The sequence below is a fragment of the Zalophus californianus genome, chromosome 11 (genome assembly GCF_009762305.2).
Source record: "Zalophus californianus isolate mZalCal1 chromosome 11, mZalCal1.pri.v2, whole genome shotgun sequence".
Taxonomy (NCBI): Eukaryota; Metazoa; Chordata; class Mammalia; order Carnivora; family Otariidae; genus Zalophus; species Zalophus californianus.
In genome coordinates, this window is record NC_045605.1 from 42,302,298 (window position 1) to 42,319,676 (window position 17,379).

The 17,379-nt window shown below is 36.7% G+C and overlaps 1 protein-coding gene across 6 annotated transcripts in view; it reads right to left on the reverse strand.

Moving 5' to 3' along the window:
• NAALAD2 (N-acetylated alpha-linked acidic dipeptidase 2) overlaps window positions 1-17,379 on the reverse strand; it is a 113,355-nt gene that overhangs the window by 86,118 nt on the left and 9,858 nt on the right. For 5 of the 6 annotated variants that reach the window (XM_027578080.1, XM_027578077.1, XM_027578078.1 and 2 more), the window contains 4 exons: window positions 16,018-16,148; window positions 15,223-15,334; window positions 5,446-5,632; window positions 3,826-3,927 (listed from right to left, as the gene is read on the reverse strand). In XM_027578080.1, the coding sequence (XP_027433881.1) occupies window positions 3,826-3,927; window positions 5,446-5,632; window positions 15,223-15,334; window positions 16,018-16,148 (532 nt within the window). Of the gene's footprint in view, window positions 1-3,825; window positions 3,928-5,445; window positions 5,633-15,222; window positions 15,335-16,017; window positions 16,149-16,765; window positions 16,884-17,379 lie in introns of those variants that run through there. The other variant, XM_027578079.1, reaches the window with a different exon arrangement.

The following is a 17,379-nucleotide window of genomic DNA, read 5'->3' on the forward strand; positions in this document are numbered from 1 at the left end:
CCAAAAATAATAAAATACCTAGGAATAAACTTAACCAAGGAGTTGAAAGACCTGTACTCTGAAAACTATAAAATACTGATAAAAGAAACTGAAGACACAAATAAATGGAAAGATACTCCATGCTCACAGACTGGAATATCAATTAATATCATTAATATGTCCATATTACCCAATGCAATCTACAGATTCCATGCAATCCCTGTCAAAATACCAACAGCCTTTGTCACAGGACTATGAAAAATAATGCTAAAATGTGTATGGAACCACAGAAGACTTCAATTAGCCAAAGCAAGCATGAGAAAGAACAAAGCTGGAGGTATCACAATCCCAAATTTCAAGATAGATTACAAAGCTGTAGTAATCAAAACAGCATAGTACTGGCATGACAACAGAACATAGATCAATGGACCAGAATAAAGTCCAGAAGTAAACCCACACTTAACAATCAAATAATCTATGACAAAGGAGGCGAGAATATACAGTGAGGAAAAAGTCTCTTCAATAAATGGTACTAGGAAAACTGAACAGCCATATGCAAAAGAATGAAACCAAAATACTTTCTTACACCATCCACAAAAATAAATTAAACATGGATTAAACCCCTAAATATAAGACCTGAAACCATAAAACCCGTAAAAGAAAACACAGGGGGAGTAATTTCTTTGACATCAGCCTTAACAACATTTTTCTAGATATGTCTCCTTGGGCACAGGAAACAAAAGCAAAAATAAACTATTGGGACTACAGCAAAATAAAAGCTTTTGCACAGCCAAGAAAACTATAATCCTAACTAAAGAGGGGAAAGATAGTTGTAAATGATATATCCAGTAAGGGGTTAATATCCAAACTATATAAAGAACTTATACAACCCAATACCAAAAAATACGTACATACATACATAATCAGATTAAAATGGTCAAAAGAGCACTTTTTCATGTGTCTGTTGGCCATCTGGATGTCTTCTTTGGAAAAATGTCTGTTCATGTCTTCTGCCCACTTCTTGATTGGATCATTTGCTCTTTGAGGGTTGAGTTTAAGAAGTTCTTTATAGATTTTGGATACTAGCCCTTTATCTGATATGTCATTTGCAAATATCTTCCCCCATTCTGTCGCTTGTCTTTTGGTTTTGTTGACTGCTTCTTTTGCTGTGCAAAAGCTTTTTATCTTGATGAAATCCCAAGAGTTCATTTTTGCCCTTGCTTCCCTTGCCTTTAGCGATGTTTCTAGGAAGAAGTTGCTGAGGCTGAGGTCGAAGAGTTTGCTGTCTGTGTTCTCCTTTAGGATTTTGATGGACTCCTGTCTCACACTGAGGTCTTTCAACCATTTTGAGTCTATTTTTGTGTGTGGTGTAAGGAAGTGGTCCAATTTCATTCTTCTGCATGTGGCTGTCCAATTTTCCCAACACCATTTGTTGAAGAGACTGTCTTTTTTCCATTGGACATTCTTTCCTGCTTTGTCAAAGATGAGTTGACCATAGAGTTGAGGGTCCATTTCTGGGCTCTCTATTCTGTTCCACTGATCTCAACATCGCTCGGCATCAGGGAAATCCAAATCAAAAACCTCAATGAGATACCACCTCACACCAGTCAGAATGGCTAAAATGAACAAGTTAGGAAACGACACATGTTGGTGGGGATGCAGAGAAAGGGGATCCCTCCTACACTGTTGGTGGGAATGAAAGCTGGAGCAGCTACTCCGGAAAACAGTATGGAGGTCCCTCAAAAAGTTGAAAATAGAGATACCATACAACCCAGCAATTGCACTACTGGGTATTTACCCCAAAGATACAAATGTAGTGATCCGAAGGGGTATGTGCACCTCAGTGTTTATAGCAGCAATGTCCACAATAGCCAAACTATGGAAAGAGCTAAGATGTCCATCGACAGATGAATAGATAAAGAAGATGTGGTATATAGGGCGCCTGGGTGGCTCAGTTGGTTAGGCGACTGCCTTCGGCTCAGGTCATGATCCTGGAGTCCCAGGACCGAGTCCCACATTGGACTCCCTGCTCAGCAGGGAGTCTGCTTCTCCCTCTGACCCTCTTCCCTCTCGTGCTTTCTATCTCTCATTCTCTCTCTCAAATAAATAAATAAAATCTTAAAAAAAAAAGATGTGGTATATATATACAATTATGTAGCCATCAAAAGGAATGAAATCTTGCTATTTGCAACAACGTGGATGGAACTGGAGGGGATTATGCTGAGTGAAATAAGTCAATCAGAGAAAGACATGTATCATATGATCTCACTGATATGAAGAATTCTTAATCTCAGGAAACAAACTGAGAATTGCTGGATTGTTGGGGGGGTGGCTGGGTGGCAGACATTGGGGAGGGTATGTGCTATGGTGAGCACTGTGAATTGTGTAAGACTGTGGAATCACAGACCTGTACCTCTGAAATAAATAATACATTATATGTTAAAAAAAGAAGAAGATAGTAGGAAGGAAAAATGAAGGTGGGGAAATCAGAGGGGAAGACGAACCATGAGAGACTATGGACTCTGAGAAACAAACTGAGGGTTCTAGAGGAGAGGGGGTGGGGGATGGGTTAGCCGGGGGATGGGTTAGCCTGGTGATGGGTATTAAAGAGGGCACATACTGCATGGAGCACTGGGTGTTATACGCAAACATGAATCATGGAACACTACATCAAAAACTAATGATGTAATGTATGGTGATTAACATAACAAAATAAAATAAAATTTTAAAAATGGGCAAAAGACCCAAATAGACAATTTTCCAAAGAACATATACAGATGGGCAACAGACACATGAAAACATTCTCAACATAACCAATCATCAGGGAAATGCAAATCAAAACCACAATGAGATATCACTTCACATGGGTCAGAATGGCTAGCATCAAATAGACAAGAAATAACAGGTGTTGGCAAAGATGTAGAGAAAAATAATCCTTACACACTGTTGGTGGAAATGTAAATTGGTGCAACCACTGTGGAAAACAGTATGGAAGTTCCTCAAAAAATTAAAAATAGAAATACCATATGATCCAGTAATTCTACTACTGGGCACTTACCCTCAGAAAGCAAAAACACTAATTAAGAAAAATATAGGCACCCTTATGTTTACTGCGTCATTATTTACCCAAGTGTCCACTGATGGATGAATGGATAAGGAAGAAGTGGGGGGTGTGAGTGTGTGTGTGTGTGTCTGTGTGTGTACACATACTCAGACATTTAAAAAAAAATGAGATCTTGCTATTTGCAACAACATGGATAGACCTAAAGTGTATTATGCTAAGAGAAATAAGTCAGAGAAAGACAAATACCATATGATTTTACTTACATGCAGAATCTAAACAAAAATGAACAAACAGACTTTAAAATACAAATAACAAATGGAGGGTTGCCAGAGGGGAGAAAGGTGGGGAATAGGTGAAACAAAGGAGATTTTTTAAAAGAAAAAAGAAATCCCAACCATGTTTAATTTTCAAGCATAGAATTAATTAAGTAATTAATGAAATACCACTTCTGTGGCATGATCTATAAATCTACAACAAAAATCAGACTATGAACAAAGGAAAAGAGCTTGTAAAGACATCTACTGACATTACTGAATTAAAGATGTGTTCAGCAGGTTCTCTGTTATTTCAGAGTGGCATCTGCTTCACCAGGCTATGATTTTTACGTATTCTATTTTTTTCTTTTTCTTAAATTATTTTTAGAAAGGGTGTTCATCACACTGAATCTCAAAGTATGGATCAGCATGTATGGTTTACCTAATCTCCTTGGTTTTAGTCCTTTATATAGGCTTTAAATAACAAAGGAAAGTTCAAAGATTTGAGTCAAAAAAGTCTTGTTTTACCTCTGGCATGCCTTGGGCTGAGAAAGCATTATATGGTGGAACAATATTTGTAACATTCTCATATCCATCTGGTGGTGGCTCAAGGTAAGAGGTATTGAAAATCTAGGAAGAATTGAAATACATAAGTTGGAGAGTATTCCTAATTGTTATTAAAGAATAATGCCCCCAAGTATACACTTAGGATTAAGCATTCTGAAACTAGGTTCAGTAACTAATCAGGTAAATTCCACTGGCAACAATGAGGAAGAGCTTTATCGTTCTTACTGCCTTCAAAATAGTAGCAACTTCTACAAAATGCATGCAATCTGAGGTGACTAGAAGCTCCCACATAAAAACAGGGCTTTGAAGGTGGCACCCCATGATTCTCCTCCTCCTTTTCCAATGATTTCTTTTCAACTTTCTTTGTTGGACTCCTTTTTTTTCAAATGCATTTAAATGTTTCCTGTATTTTATCCCCAGTCTACTGTCTGCCTCATTTTATACTCCCTTCCTCTCAGATTTCATTGACTCCCAAAATTTTATCCATAGCCCATATGCTTATAAGGCCCACCTTTCCAGACATGTATATTTAAGGGCCTGGTGGTTATTTCAGCTTGGATGTCCAAACTCAACATGTCCTACTTTGAATTTCTCATCCCTCACCCCAGGCCTGCTTCTTGTTCAGCATTCCTTGCTATTACCAGCAGCATCACTAGCCAGCCACCCACACCAGACACCTAGGAGTCATCCTCAACTCTGTCTTCACCACCTTACTCCAATCAATCACTAATCAACTGCCACTAATATTGCTTCCTATTTCTTCTTCATTCCTACTAACATCCTGATTCAGGGCTTCATCATCTTTTACCTGGACTATTCTTGTAAGACTCCAACTTGCACTCCTTGCCGAGTCAAGGTCTAACCTGTAGATGGTCCAAACTATCTAAAAAATGCCTCTAGCCACATCCTTCCATTGCTTAGGACTTGTCAATGGTTTCCATTGACTGAAGTTGAATTCTAAGCCCCTTAGGACATATAAGCTGTTCTATGACCTGTCCCCAAAACATATATACAGGCTTATCTCTTTTTGTGGCCCACTTTGTACTTGACATTTTTTGAAACACAGAAAATTTTTAAGTTCCCGAATAATACTAAGCTAGTTATGGGTCTCCAAACCTTTGCCAGTATTTTCTCTTCTACCTGGATTCTTTTACTTTATTTTTTCATGTGGTTAACTCCTTAGCATTGCTCCATGACTCACATATCAGAAAGGTTTTCTTTCAGGAAACCTTCTCTAAGTCCCAGGCTAGACTAAGTGAACCTTTTTTGTATGAAGAACCCAAAACATACTCTTTATAACACTCACCATACTGATTTAAAATGACATGTTCCAACATCTGCCTTGCCTTACTTAAAGCAAAAAGAATCCTGTTCCTAAGCTTCATTCTGGCTTTAAGACTAAGCACTATGCCTAACACACAGTAGACACTGAATAATTAGCTTACAACTTATCAACTTTTCTAAAAAATATGAGTTGCACTGCACTATTAAACAATTTCTATTCTTACTTGACCCTACATCCCAATTCACATAAACAACTGAGGTTATAAAATACAAAAAGTACCAACAATTCCACATCACCTCAATTCCATGTTTATCCACGATTGATATATAGTTGGCATTTGTCTCATTAGGGTAGGATAGGAGAACATCATAATGAACCAACTTGGCTGAATCCAGTCCAAATTTCTTCCACTGGGTTTGGATTTTCTTGGCAAGAAGTAAATTTTGTTCTGTTCCTGCCAGATGAGGGAGCTTTGTAAAAGAACTACAATGAAAGTAAGATACAAGTGGGAGTTAAAAACTATATTCAGACAATGTGCCTAAGAACTATTCTAGATGCATCACCCATACTTTAGGTATTGTCATTTCTACATCAATGATAAAAAAAAACCAGCTAGTAATACCAATTTCTAGGGATGCCAATTTAAAATTTATTTGTGTGTAACTATACTATTCACATTATGCTCCCCCAGAAAAGAACATATACCATGGTAAAAACACATGCAATAAGCAGGTATGAGAAGACACCTTGGAAGAATGTCAGGGCCTCTATGCCAATAGTGCTCCTTCTTGATGATCATTAGTAAGGGAGGATATTTTGGGCGGTGTGGGGGCAGTTCATAATGTTTGCCAGAGACCAGTTAGGCAGTCTAACATATATTTCCACTGTTGTCTTGTCATATTTATTCAGTTGTTTATTGATCTCATTGAAGTTAAAAGTCCATGCATTTTTATTTTTATATTGCCTACTGCTTAGTTCCTGCCTGTTATCTAGAAATTATACAACGGGTTTGTTGACTTGAATTTGGGCAATGTTCTTTGGTTCTGAGTATAAACGGGTTGTAGCATTTAAGTGACCTCACAAAAATAGTTTTTCTAAAGATTCATTTTACATGAGGGTAAATAATATTTTAAAAATATTTTCTCACCTTTCTCCACCCCACCACCCCTTCAGATAATAATACTTTTGTAAATTGGTGTTTTTAGCCAATCAAGACACAACCAAAACAAGACAGGCAGTAAAGGAAAATTGGCATTTACCAAAAACTTATTATATGCCAGGCATGTGACCAAGCACTTTCACCTGGGTTGTCTCACTGAGTCGTCACAATCTTTCTCCCATTGTCCTCATTTTGCAAATAAGGAAACTGAGAGAATAGTTAAAAAATTTGTTCATAATTTCAGTCATTAAATGATTGAACTAAAATACGAAAGTCATAGTCGTCTGACCTTGAGAAATAGTGATAATTTGAAATCATTCATCTGATATTATTCAGTTGCCTGAACTTCTTGTAAGGTTCCCTATACTGTGCATTTTTATGAAGTTCACATTCAAACATGGCATATTGGGCCCTTTTTCATCTGACCCACCCTTCCACCTTTTCATTTTCATTTCCCATTACTCTCTGTATAAAATTCTCCACCCTATGGCATTTGGTAGACTCCTTTTCCTCCTGCAGTGACCACCTATTACCTTTGCACAAGGTCTTCTCTGAGACATAAATACTGTCCCATCTACATGAGTCTCCCTGTCACCACTTCTTTCATTCTCCTTTCCCAACTGCAAGCTACTCATCATCCATGAGGACTCCTCCAGCAACTTTTCCTGTGAAGCTTTCCCTTTCTATATCATTAAATGAAATCTACAGGTTATGAATATTTAATATCTTAGAATATTTGTTTTAAAAAAGTATTATAGTGTTTATAGACAGAAATTATTTTGTATGCATTAAAACAGTAGGGCTTGAGATATTTAATTTCTACTTTATATAATTATTGTTTTATTTTCTACAATGAACAGATAACATTCTTATAATTAAGGGAAAAAAAGTATTTCCTTAAATTAAGATGGAGGATTAACCATGAGCTTTTGTCATCCATCTTTTAAAGAAGCCACTGAAGGGTGCTTGGGTGGCTCAATCCATTAAGCATCCAACTCTTGATTTGGGTTCAGGTCATGATCTCAGGGTTGTGAGATTGAGCCCCACGTCAGGCTCCCCGCTGGTCACTGAGCCCACTTAAGATTCTTTTTCTTTTTCCTCTGCCCCTCCTCCCACCCCACGTACACACACATATGTGTGCGCTTTCTCTCTAAAAAAATAAAGAATCCACTGAAATGGAATACAGAAGCAAAAAAAAAAAAAAACAAAGCAGCAGTGTGTAACATCCTTTAGTTCATTTCTAAATTTCTCCTTCTGGTCCCAAGGTGGGTACAGTTCCAGGCATCATATATTCACATTGTAATGCTCAGAAGAAACAAGTACAGACAAGAACATCTGTTTCCTCTTCAGTATTTCTTTTAACAGAGGAAAACATAGTAGAAGATCACAGCTACACTTTTCTTTCATTTCATTGGACATAATAGATTATATACCTCTTTTAAAATGAATCATTGCCAGAGGGAAGAGTTATAATGAATGGATTATGGACCAATCAAGATACTCCTGGGCTGGAAGGAATGTAACCCTTACTGAATACATGAAGGAGGATGAACACTGAAGAGTTGAGGCACTGCCAACAAGAAAGTGGCTGGGGAGAAATCAAATTCTTCCCGTTACATTAGAACCATTAATGTAATCTTGAACTCCTCTCCCTCCGAGGCTCTTTCACTGATCATAAACCTTCTACATCTATGATTAACAATTCTTTAACCCACAGCCACTTCTCTGAACGCTTCATGACTTCCTTGCCTTAACTGGTTTCCTCAGAGGACCCTGCTCACCTGCAAGCTTTTTTATTTCCCATGCCCCCACATATTCTCAGGGCTTGAAGATCTGCTAGGAGTTCTTACTCTCCCTTGGTTCTTTCAAATATTTTTCCTTTTTCTTCTTTCAAAAATAACAACTCTTTTAAAGTTCATACCAAAAGTCACCACCTTCTGGGTGCTGTCAAAACTGTGGGTCACTCCTCATTCATTAAAGTCTCAAGTTCCTAATTCAATGTATTTCACTCTACTTCTATTCTTGTCATTCTTGATGTGCAATTTTTTTAAAGATTTTATTTATTTGACAGAGACAGAGAGTGAGCACAAGCAGGGGGAGTGGCAGGCAGAGAGAGAAAGAGAGAGAGAAGCAGGCTCCCCAGTGAGCAGGGAGCCCGATTTAGGGCTTGATCCCAGGACCCTGGGATCATGACCTCAGCCCAAGGCCTACACTTAACCGACTGAGCCACCCAGGCACCCCTGAATGCAATTTCTGTATTGCACTCCAAAAATATAATCATATAAACTATTTACACATAACTTATCACCTTATGCTATATACACATTAAAGGAAAATAGTAATAAACAAATTTTAATGGTCAAGAACATTATTAAGTTTTGCTTCTGACATCTAATTTTCTAGGTGACTTCTTTTGGACACTTCATGATGTGCTGCAGACAGACTTCAATAGTGTTAACATTATACTTGGTCTTTTAACTTACAAATTTAAAATATAAGCATTCTATCTTAACTGATAAGATATTCTGCCATTTTGCCGTATTGCAGGAAAAACAAAGACTGAGTCTCTCTTTAAATGACATGCATCTTAGCTGCCTGATTATTTTCCTTTATCTCTAAACAAGCACCTCAAAACAGACATTTTGTATTTGCTTCCTAATATCTAATGTCATAAATCAGCTCAATTTCACAAAAACAGTATAGCTGTTTTCATACCTCATTACTATAGTTTGCTATAGTTCATCCATGGAAACTAAGATGGAACTTCATGACTTCATTATATCACAGGATAGATGGGGAAGAAACACACCATACTGTATGCACTTTGTTTATTTGATTCTAGGGTTTAAGTGGAGTCTCAGAAGGGGTAAAGAGAATGCTGCAGAAAATTTTAAGAAATAATGAATAAAACCTTCCTAAATTAGTGAAAGACATAAGTTTACAAAGTCAGGAATCTCAGAGAGCCATAAACAGAATAAATTTGAGGAAAACGATACCTAGGCACATAGTAAAACTACTCAAAATTAAAGATAAAATGACATGTTCTGTAACTTAAAGGACTGTAAACTTCTCATCAGATGCCAATACTAGACAGAAGACAATGAAAAAACATTTAAAGTTCTGAAAGGAGAAGAAAACAAAGTCATCTTAGAAGTCTATATACAGAAAAAGTATGCTTCAGGAATTATGATAAAGTAAGGATTTTATAGATAGAGAAAAACTAAGAGTATTTGTCACAACCAGACCCCACATTACAGAAAATGCTTAAGAAAGTTATTCAGACTAAATAGAAATACCATGGGATAACCCAAATTTTCAGAAACAAATGAAGAACATTGGAAATAAGATATAAAATACTATTTTAACTCTTAATGGGCTCTTAATACATATGTGTTCAAAGAAAAATTGTTTTGCAAGGTTTATACACAAAGGATGATAGAGGAGAGGGTAAATAGCAATATAGAAATGTGAGTTATCTGTATTGTATGTTCAGTTGCAAAAAAGTAACTAAAAATTGAGTGAAGAGTTATAAGTTATAGATGTACGGTGTAATCACTAAAGCATCTACTAAAAAAAAAAAAATTACAAGGAAGTATAGCCAAAAGATAAGCAGAAATGAAATAAAATTTTACCAAAAAAGGGGCAAAAAATGAGAAGGAACAAACGAAAATAAACAGAGAAAACAGAAAACAATAAATTAGTAGACTTAAGTTTAACTATATCAATAGTTACATTATTTGTTAATGGACTAAATATTCAAATTAAAAGGTAAAGATTACCAGAAGGAATATAATAGCAAACTGCTACTATCTGCTATCTACAAAGGATACACTTTAAGGTTACCAAAATGTATTGAATACCATGTGGCAATTAAATGCTCTCTATTGAGGATACATTTTAATTCTAAAGAAAATAATAGATTGAAAGTAGTTGGAAGGGGCACCTGGGTGGCTCAGTCGTTAAGCGTCTGCCTTCAGCTCGGGTTGTGATCCCAGGGTCCTGGGATCGAGCCCCACATCGGGCTCCCTGCTCAGCGGGAAGCCTGCTTCTCCCTCTCCCACTCCCCTCCCTTGTGTTCCCTCTCTTACTGTCTCCCTCTGTCAAATAAATAAATAAAATATTTAAAAAAAATTTTTTAAAGTAGATGGAAGAAGATATGCCATGTAAATGTAAATGTAAAGAAGCTCATGTGGCAATATTTATACCAAATAAAATAGACTCAAAGATAGAGATTACTGAAGATAAAGAAGGACATTTCATAAAGATAAAAGGGTAGTCTGTCTTAAAGACTTAAAACATTAACATGTATATACCTAATGAATAGACTTCATAATATATAAAGCAAAAATTTACATAATTAATGGGGGAAAATATACATTTTCACATTCCTGGAGATTGTGACTCCCTTCTTGATATGATTTGATCCCCATGCCCCCCAAATCAGTAAAGGAATCACTAGATTCCTAACCAGATAAAGAAAAAAAAAAATCATGATCATAGAAATTGATGCAGAAAAATAAACTTTTGACAATATCAATATCCATTCATGATTAAAAAAAACTATTAGCAATCTTGGAATAGAGGGGAGTTTCCTTAACTTGATAAAGAGCATCTACAACAAATCTTTAATTTTTTTTTAAGATTTTTATTTATTTGAGAGAGAGAGGGAACATGAGTGGGGAGAGGGGCAGTGGGAGGGAGAGAGGTAGAGAAACAGAGGGAGAATCCCACGCAGATTCCCTGCTGAGCGCAGAGCCCCATCACACTGGGGATCAAGCCCAGGACCCCAAGATCATGCCCTGAGCCAAAATCAAGAGTCAGATGCTCAATCAACTGAGCCACATAGGCGCCCCTACAACAAATCTATAGACAGTATCACACTTAATTATGAAATTCTGAATGCTTTCCCCCTAAGGTTAGAAACAACAACAAAAGATGTTCACTCTCACTTCTATTCAATGTACTACTGGAATTTCAGTCAGCACAATAAGAACAAAACAAAAACCAAACAGACAAACAAAAACCCCAAATGTAAAACACATACAGTTTGGAAAGGTAGAAATAAAAGTGTCCCTATTTGAATATGGCATGATTGTTTACATAGAAAATCCCAATGAATCTACCAAAAACTCCTAAAGACATGAGTTTAGACAGGCCAGAGGATACAAGAACACAAAAATCAACAGTATTCCTATATATTAACAACAAACATGTGGAAACTGAAATTAAACACAATATGACCTGCAAGTGCTCCAAAGAAAATGAAATACTTGGATATAAATCGAACAGTACATATCCAGGATCTGCATCCTAAAAATTACAAAATGTTATAAAAGCAAATGAAGAAGATCTAAATAATTGGAGGGACTATGTTTATGGATTAGAAGACTGGACACAGGAAAAATGTCAAGTACCCCGAATTGTTCTATAAGATTAGTGTGATTACTATCAAAATCCCAGCATAGACATAAGTATGTTTATTCTATATTTTATATGAAAAGGAAAAGGATATGGAATAGCTAAAACAATTGTTTAGAAAAATAAGATGGGAAGAATCATTCTACACATTGCTGAGGCTTACTAAATAGATTCCATAATCAAGACCATGTGGGACTGGCAGAGAGTAGACTCACAGATTAGTAGAGCAGAATAGAGAACCCAGAAACAGACTCACACAAATATGACCAACTGATCTTTGACAAAGGTGAAAAGCAATTAAATGGCCTTTCAACAAATGGTGCCAGAGCAATGGGACACCCACAGGCAAAATAATGTACCCCAGCCAAACATTATGTCTTATGCAAAAATTAATCACAAAATTAATGTAAAATATAAAGTATAAAATTTTGGAGTGGAGGGAAGAGAGGGGAAAAGACATCTAGTCTAAGAGTTCTTAGATATGAACCCAAATGCATGCTCCATAAAAGGAAAAAGCAATAAATTGGACCTCATTAAAATTTAAAACTTCTAATCTACAAATAACTCTGTTAGGACATGAAGAGACAAATACCAAAGAGAGAAAAATATATGAATACCACAAAGCCAAAAAAGACTTATCTAGAAAATATAAAGAACTCTCAAAGCCCAATAGCAAAAAAACAAAAAACAAACAAAACTATCCAAATAGAAAATAGGCCAAAGACATGAACAGACATTTCACTGAAGAGAGTACAAATGATGAATAAGCACATAAAAAGATGTTCAATATCATTAATCATTAGGGGATTGCAGTTTAAAATCACAATGAGGTATCACTATGCACCTATCTGAATGGGTAAAATTAAAAATAATGATAATGTCAATGGAAAACATTAAATAATACAGCTATACTGGAAAGCAGTTCGGCAAATTTTTCTAAAACTAAAAATGTATTTACCATACAACTTAGCAATTTTTACCCTTGGGCATTTATGCCAGAGAAATAAAAACCTATGATCATGTAAAACCTGTATACAAATGTTAATAGCAACATTAATCATTATCCAAAAACTGATCATAAATGCCCCTCCATGGGTGAAAAGTTAAACCATAATACCTCCTTATGACAAATGAAAAAAAGAGACTGAGGGCGCCTGGGTGGCTCAGTCGTTAAGCGTCTGCCTTCGGCTCGGGTCATGATCCCAGGGTCCTGGGATCGAGCCCCACATCGGGCTCCTTGTTCAGCGGGAAGCCTGCTTCTCCCTCTCCCACTCCCCCTGCTTGTGTTCCTGCTCTCGCTGTGTCTCTCTGTCAAATAAATAAATAAAATCTTTAAAAAAATAAATAAATTAATTAATTAAAAAAAAAAAAAGAGACTGAGACCATATTTTAAAGATGTCACTTCTCTTCCAAATTCATCTATAGAGTTGATGCAACTTTAATAAAAATTCCAGTTTTTTTGTAGGAATTCAGAAGGTTATTCTAAACTTGGAAATGCAAATGGCTTAAAATAGTCAAAGCAATTTTTAAGAAGAAAAATTTGTAGGATTAACTCTACCTGATTCTCAGACTTAATTATTAAGTTACTCTAACTAGCAGAGTGTAGTGTTGAGATCTACAGATCAATAAAAGAAAATGTAAAAATCCAAAACCAGGCCACATATATATGGTCAAGTAATTCTGGACAAAGATGCCAAGGCAATTCAATGTGGAAATAAATGTTTTTAAAACAAATGTTGCAGGAATAATTGAATTTGTATTTAAAAAATAATCAACTCTTACATCATACCATACACAAAAATTGAAGTGATCACTGACCTAAATATACAAGCTACAGTTATAAAACTGCTAAAAGAAAACATAGAAGAAAATCTTCATACTTCTAATAGGCAAAGTTAGATAGAACACAGAATATGAAACAGAAAACCAAAAACTGGTCAACTAGACTTTACCAAAATTAACAATTTCTGCCTTTCAAAAACTCCACTAACAAAAAAGGCCAGCCATAGAACAGAAGACAATATTCACAATACATGTCTGACAAAGGAATTGTACCCAGAATACATAAAGAACTCCTACAATTCAATAAGAAAACAAAACAGTTTAAAATAGGAAAATATGTGAACAGATGCTTTATGAAAGAAAATATGCAAATGTCTAATACACATAATGTTTAACATTACACTCGTTATAAGGAAGAGGCAAATTGAAACCACAATAAGATACCACTATATACTCATTAGCATAGTTAAAATTAAAACACAACAGAAAAAACTAAGTGTTTACCAGGACGTACAACAGCTGGTGCACTCATGCATAATGGGTAAGAATGTAAAAATGATCCCACTTTTGAAATCTATTTTCTTAAAAAGTTAAACATATGTTTATCATCCAATACAGCCATTCCAACAGAAATGAAAATATATGTCCACACAAAAACTTGTAAATACACGTTTATAGCAGCTTTGTTAATAATCAAAAACTAGAAACAACCCAAGCCGTCCAACAACTACACATTACAAGATATTCATACAATGGAATACAACTCAGCAATAAAAAACAATAAACTGGTATGTGCAACAACCTGGATGAATTCCAAAATTATTATGCTGAATGAAAGAAGAAAGACACAAAAGTGTACATACTGTATGATTCCATTTATATAAAATTCTCAGAAATGCAAAGGAACTCAGTGACCTAAAACTGATGGGTCACTGTGTAGGGCTAAAGGTGAAGATAGGAATAAACTGCAGAGGGCATGACGTAAAATTTCTGTATCTTGTTGATTATACATCCGTCAATACTATCAAATTTTAGGCTTTAAAAGATGCAGTTCATTTTATGTAAATTATACTTCAATAAAGCTGGTTGGGTTTTTTGTTGTTTTTGTTTATTATAATGACACTCCCTTGAGAGAGCCTGAATATAGAAACACATATGGTGACTGCCTTCACAGAGTTCATTATCATTTCCCTGAATGTCACGCTTTTTCACACTTAGAGGCTGGTGGATTTGCACTGATCCTTTTGTTCTTATTTTGTCCAGTTTGTGTTACCGATATTTGCAATGTGGGACAAAAGTTTAATTTGTGGCAGAGAGTCTGAAACTTTAATCTCTCCTCCTTTAAATCTGAGTTTACAACCATCTAAGTCTTTCCGACAGAATGTGACCTTCAAATAAAATTGCTGATTAAACCCAGGCATAAGGAAGAAATAACATTCAGTTGAAGTCTAAAGTTACATGAAGTTGAAACATCCCTTAATAAAGCAACCAGATACTTTTTCTGTAAATTAAGTTAGAGAAGAAAGACCCACTCCTGCAACATTCAAATACATTTTATGCTGAGTGGTTTAAAGGGACATTTTAAACTACCATAAATTAATGTGAGATCATATAATTTCACACGATTACCCATCTGAATATAACCAGTTGTAATACACTTCTCACTCTGCAATATTTTCAACACTTTTAAGACCAAACATCAAAACAAACTTACCGAAGAAATGATTTAATATTTTCAGCTTTCATCTCAGATATGAGTTTCCACTGTATACTTTGATGATAGGGCGGTGAAGTGGTCGTTTCTTTCGAAGGCTTAACAAACCAGCCTACGGGAGAGAATACATAAACCTATACTTACCATATACGTATATAATTGCTTTTGACTTTTACAAAAATTAGAAGCCAAAAAAATGTCCTTACTTCAGAAATAGCTCAAAGTGAGCTTTACAAAAATGTTCATATTAAATGCAGAAGTCCTTAAAATTCTGCTATGCAGTGTAATTCTGAGTTGGTTAAAACTAGTTTTATGAGATATTCTTTTCATTTTCCTACATGTTACGCATCAAGCATGGGCCTCTATCTTTCTTGTTCTCCTTGGGGTGATCTAGTTCGTAGCACAGCGCCTGACACACAAGAAACATCCCACAAATATTTATTTAGTAAAGATGAAGGAAAGGCAGTTTTTGCAGTGCTGTCCATATTAGTTGTTAGTTTTGACAAATGAAACAACCTTTTTCATGCCTGTGGAGAATGACAGCTCTGACCTAACAGCTCTTGACAAGTATCCTGAGCTCGTTGAACTTTAATAAATCTGAATTTCAGTCACACTTCATTAAGAAGGTCAAAAGACATTCCATTCCGTTTCCAGTTGGGCTGAAATTCACGGAATTGGCCACATGCAGGGAGCTCAGGGAGCCACACAGCCTCCAGGCTTGCTTTCTTTCATTCCTCCCCAGCCTGGCAGGGAGAAGCACCAGCCCTGCACTGGGGAGAAGGGGTTCATACTTACCCACCATAAATCCTGCCAGGAAAGATGCCAGCGCGGCAGCCAAGTACATCCAAAAGTAGAGACGGCCCCTGGACTTCGCCATGGCTCCCTGGGGACAAAGCTTTGGGCTCCGGAAAGAGCCAGCCTCTAGCCTGCAGACCAACAGAGAGCACGCCAGGGGAGGCGGTGAGCGCTGGCCCACCCGCAGGCTTCCTGCAAAGCCGGGCTGCCACCCCCGCCCTCCCACAGCAAACAACTCCCGCCCCCTCCGGTTCTCAGGGGGCCTTAAGGGGGAAAAGGAAGTCCGGCAAGGGGAGGAGACCGAGACTTCCTATTGGCAGGCAACTCCTATAATGTTGATTCTGCAGTAACCAGGACAGGCTGCTGTGGGGAATGGGGAGGGGGTGGCTAAGGAAAAATGTCCCTAATGGTTTCTAAAAGAACTCAAATGTTAACCTTAAAAATAAAACTATGTTGTTTTACCAACAAAATGGATCAAGAATAGCAGAAAATTACAATTCCAAACATGCACCCTACAGCAGAACCACAGGCAAGGATGAGAACAAAGGAGAGGGTTGGTCCTTTATAGCTGAAAGCTGGGGGTATTTGATAGGGCTGTTGTAAATATAAAGTCCATTGGAGTAAACTAGGAGTTTAAAGTATAGTGGCCTTTCCTTAGCTGAGTTATGACAGTCTCTCTTTGACTGAGCTGTTGCTGGTGGAGGAGAAAACCTTTCTTCCTCCTGCTGGGGAGTAAGACGGTACCTACTTGCAAGGTATATCTCTTCCTGTTGGCATCTGCAATTGGTGGTGAGTGGTAGGATGAGAGAACTTCCTTCTTCCAGCTTCCCCACCCCATTTTAGTGAAGTTTACCTTTATTAATATTTACATTTCCTCCCTTTGATCAGGACATTTCCTCAAAATCATCACTGATCAAGAGTCAGGTTTTCCATATTTTGTGGTTTTGTCCCTTTTGTCCAGGAAGGACCTTTCCTAGTTGTCATGTCCCATGTTCCACTTAAGGCCACATTACAGTAACAGGGAAGGTTTGGAGAGAGGTTTGAAGAGAGAATCACCAGCATCACCTTTCTGAGTACATTGTTTTCACAAAAGTTTGACACGGAACAAAATACAACACCTGAAATAATTATACAAAGCATGACAATTTCAAATTGTTGTAGAATAGAGGTCAACTGGGACCCTAGGTCAGAAAGTAGCCAACTCACATGTTTATCGGCACTTATTCCAACTTAGGGGAGAAAGGTTCTACTTATGAAAACAAGCCTTCAGTCATGTATGTTTCCTGGAAGTCTCCCCTTTAAGCAACCATAAAAGATGAGCAAGATCACATGGAAAGAATTAGCAGAGTACATTTGGGAAGA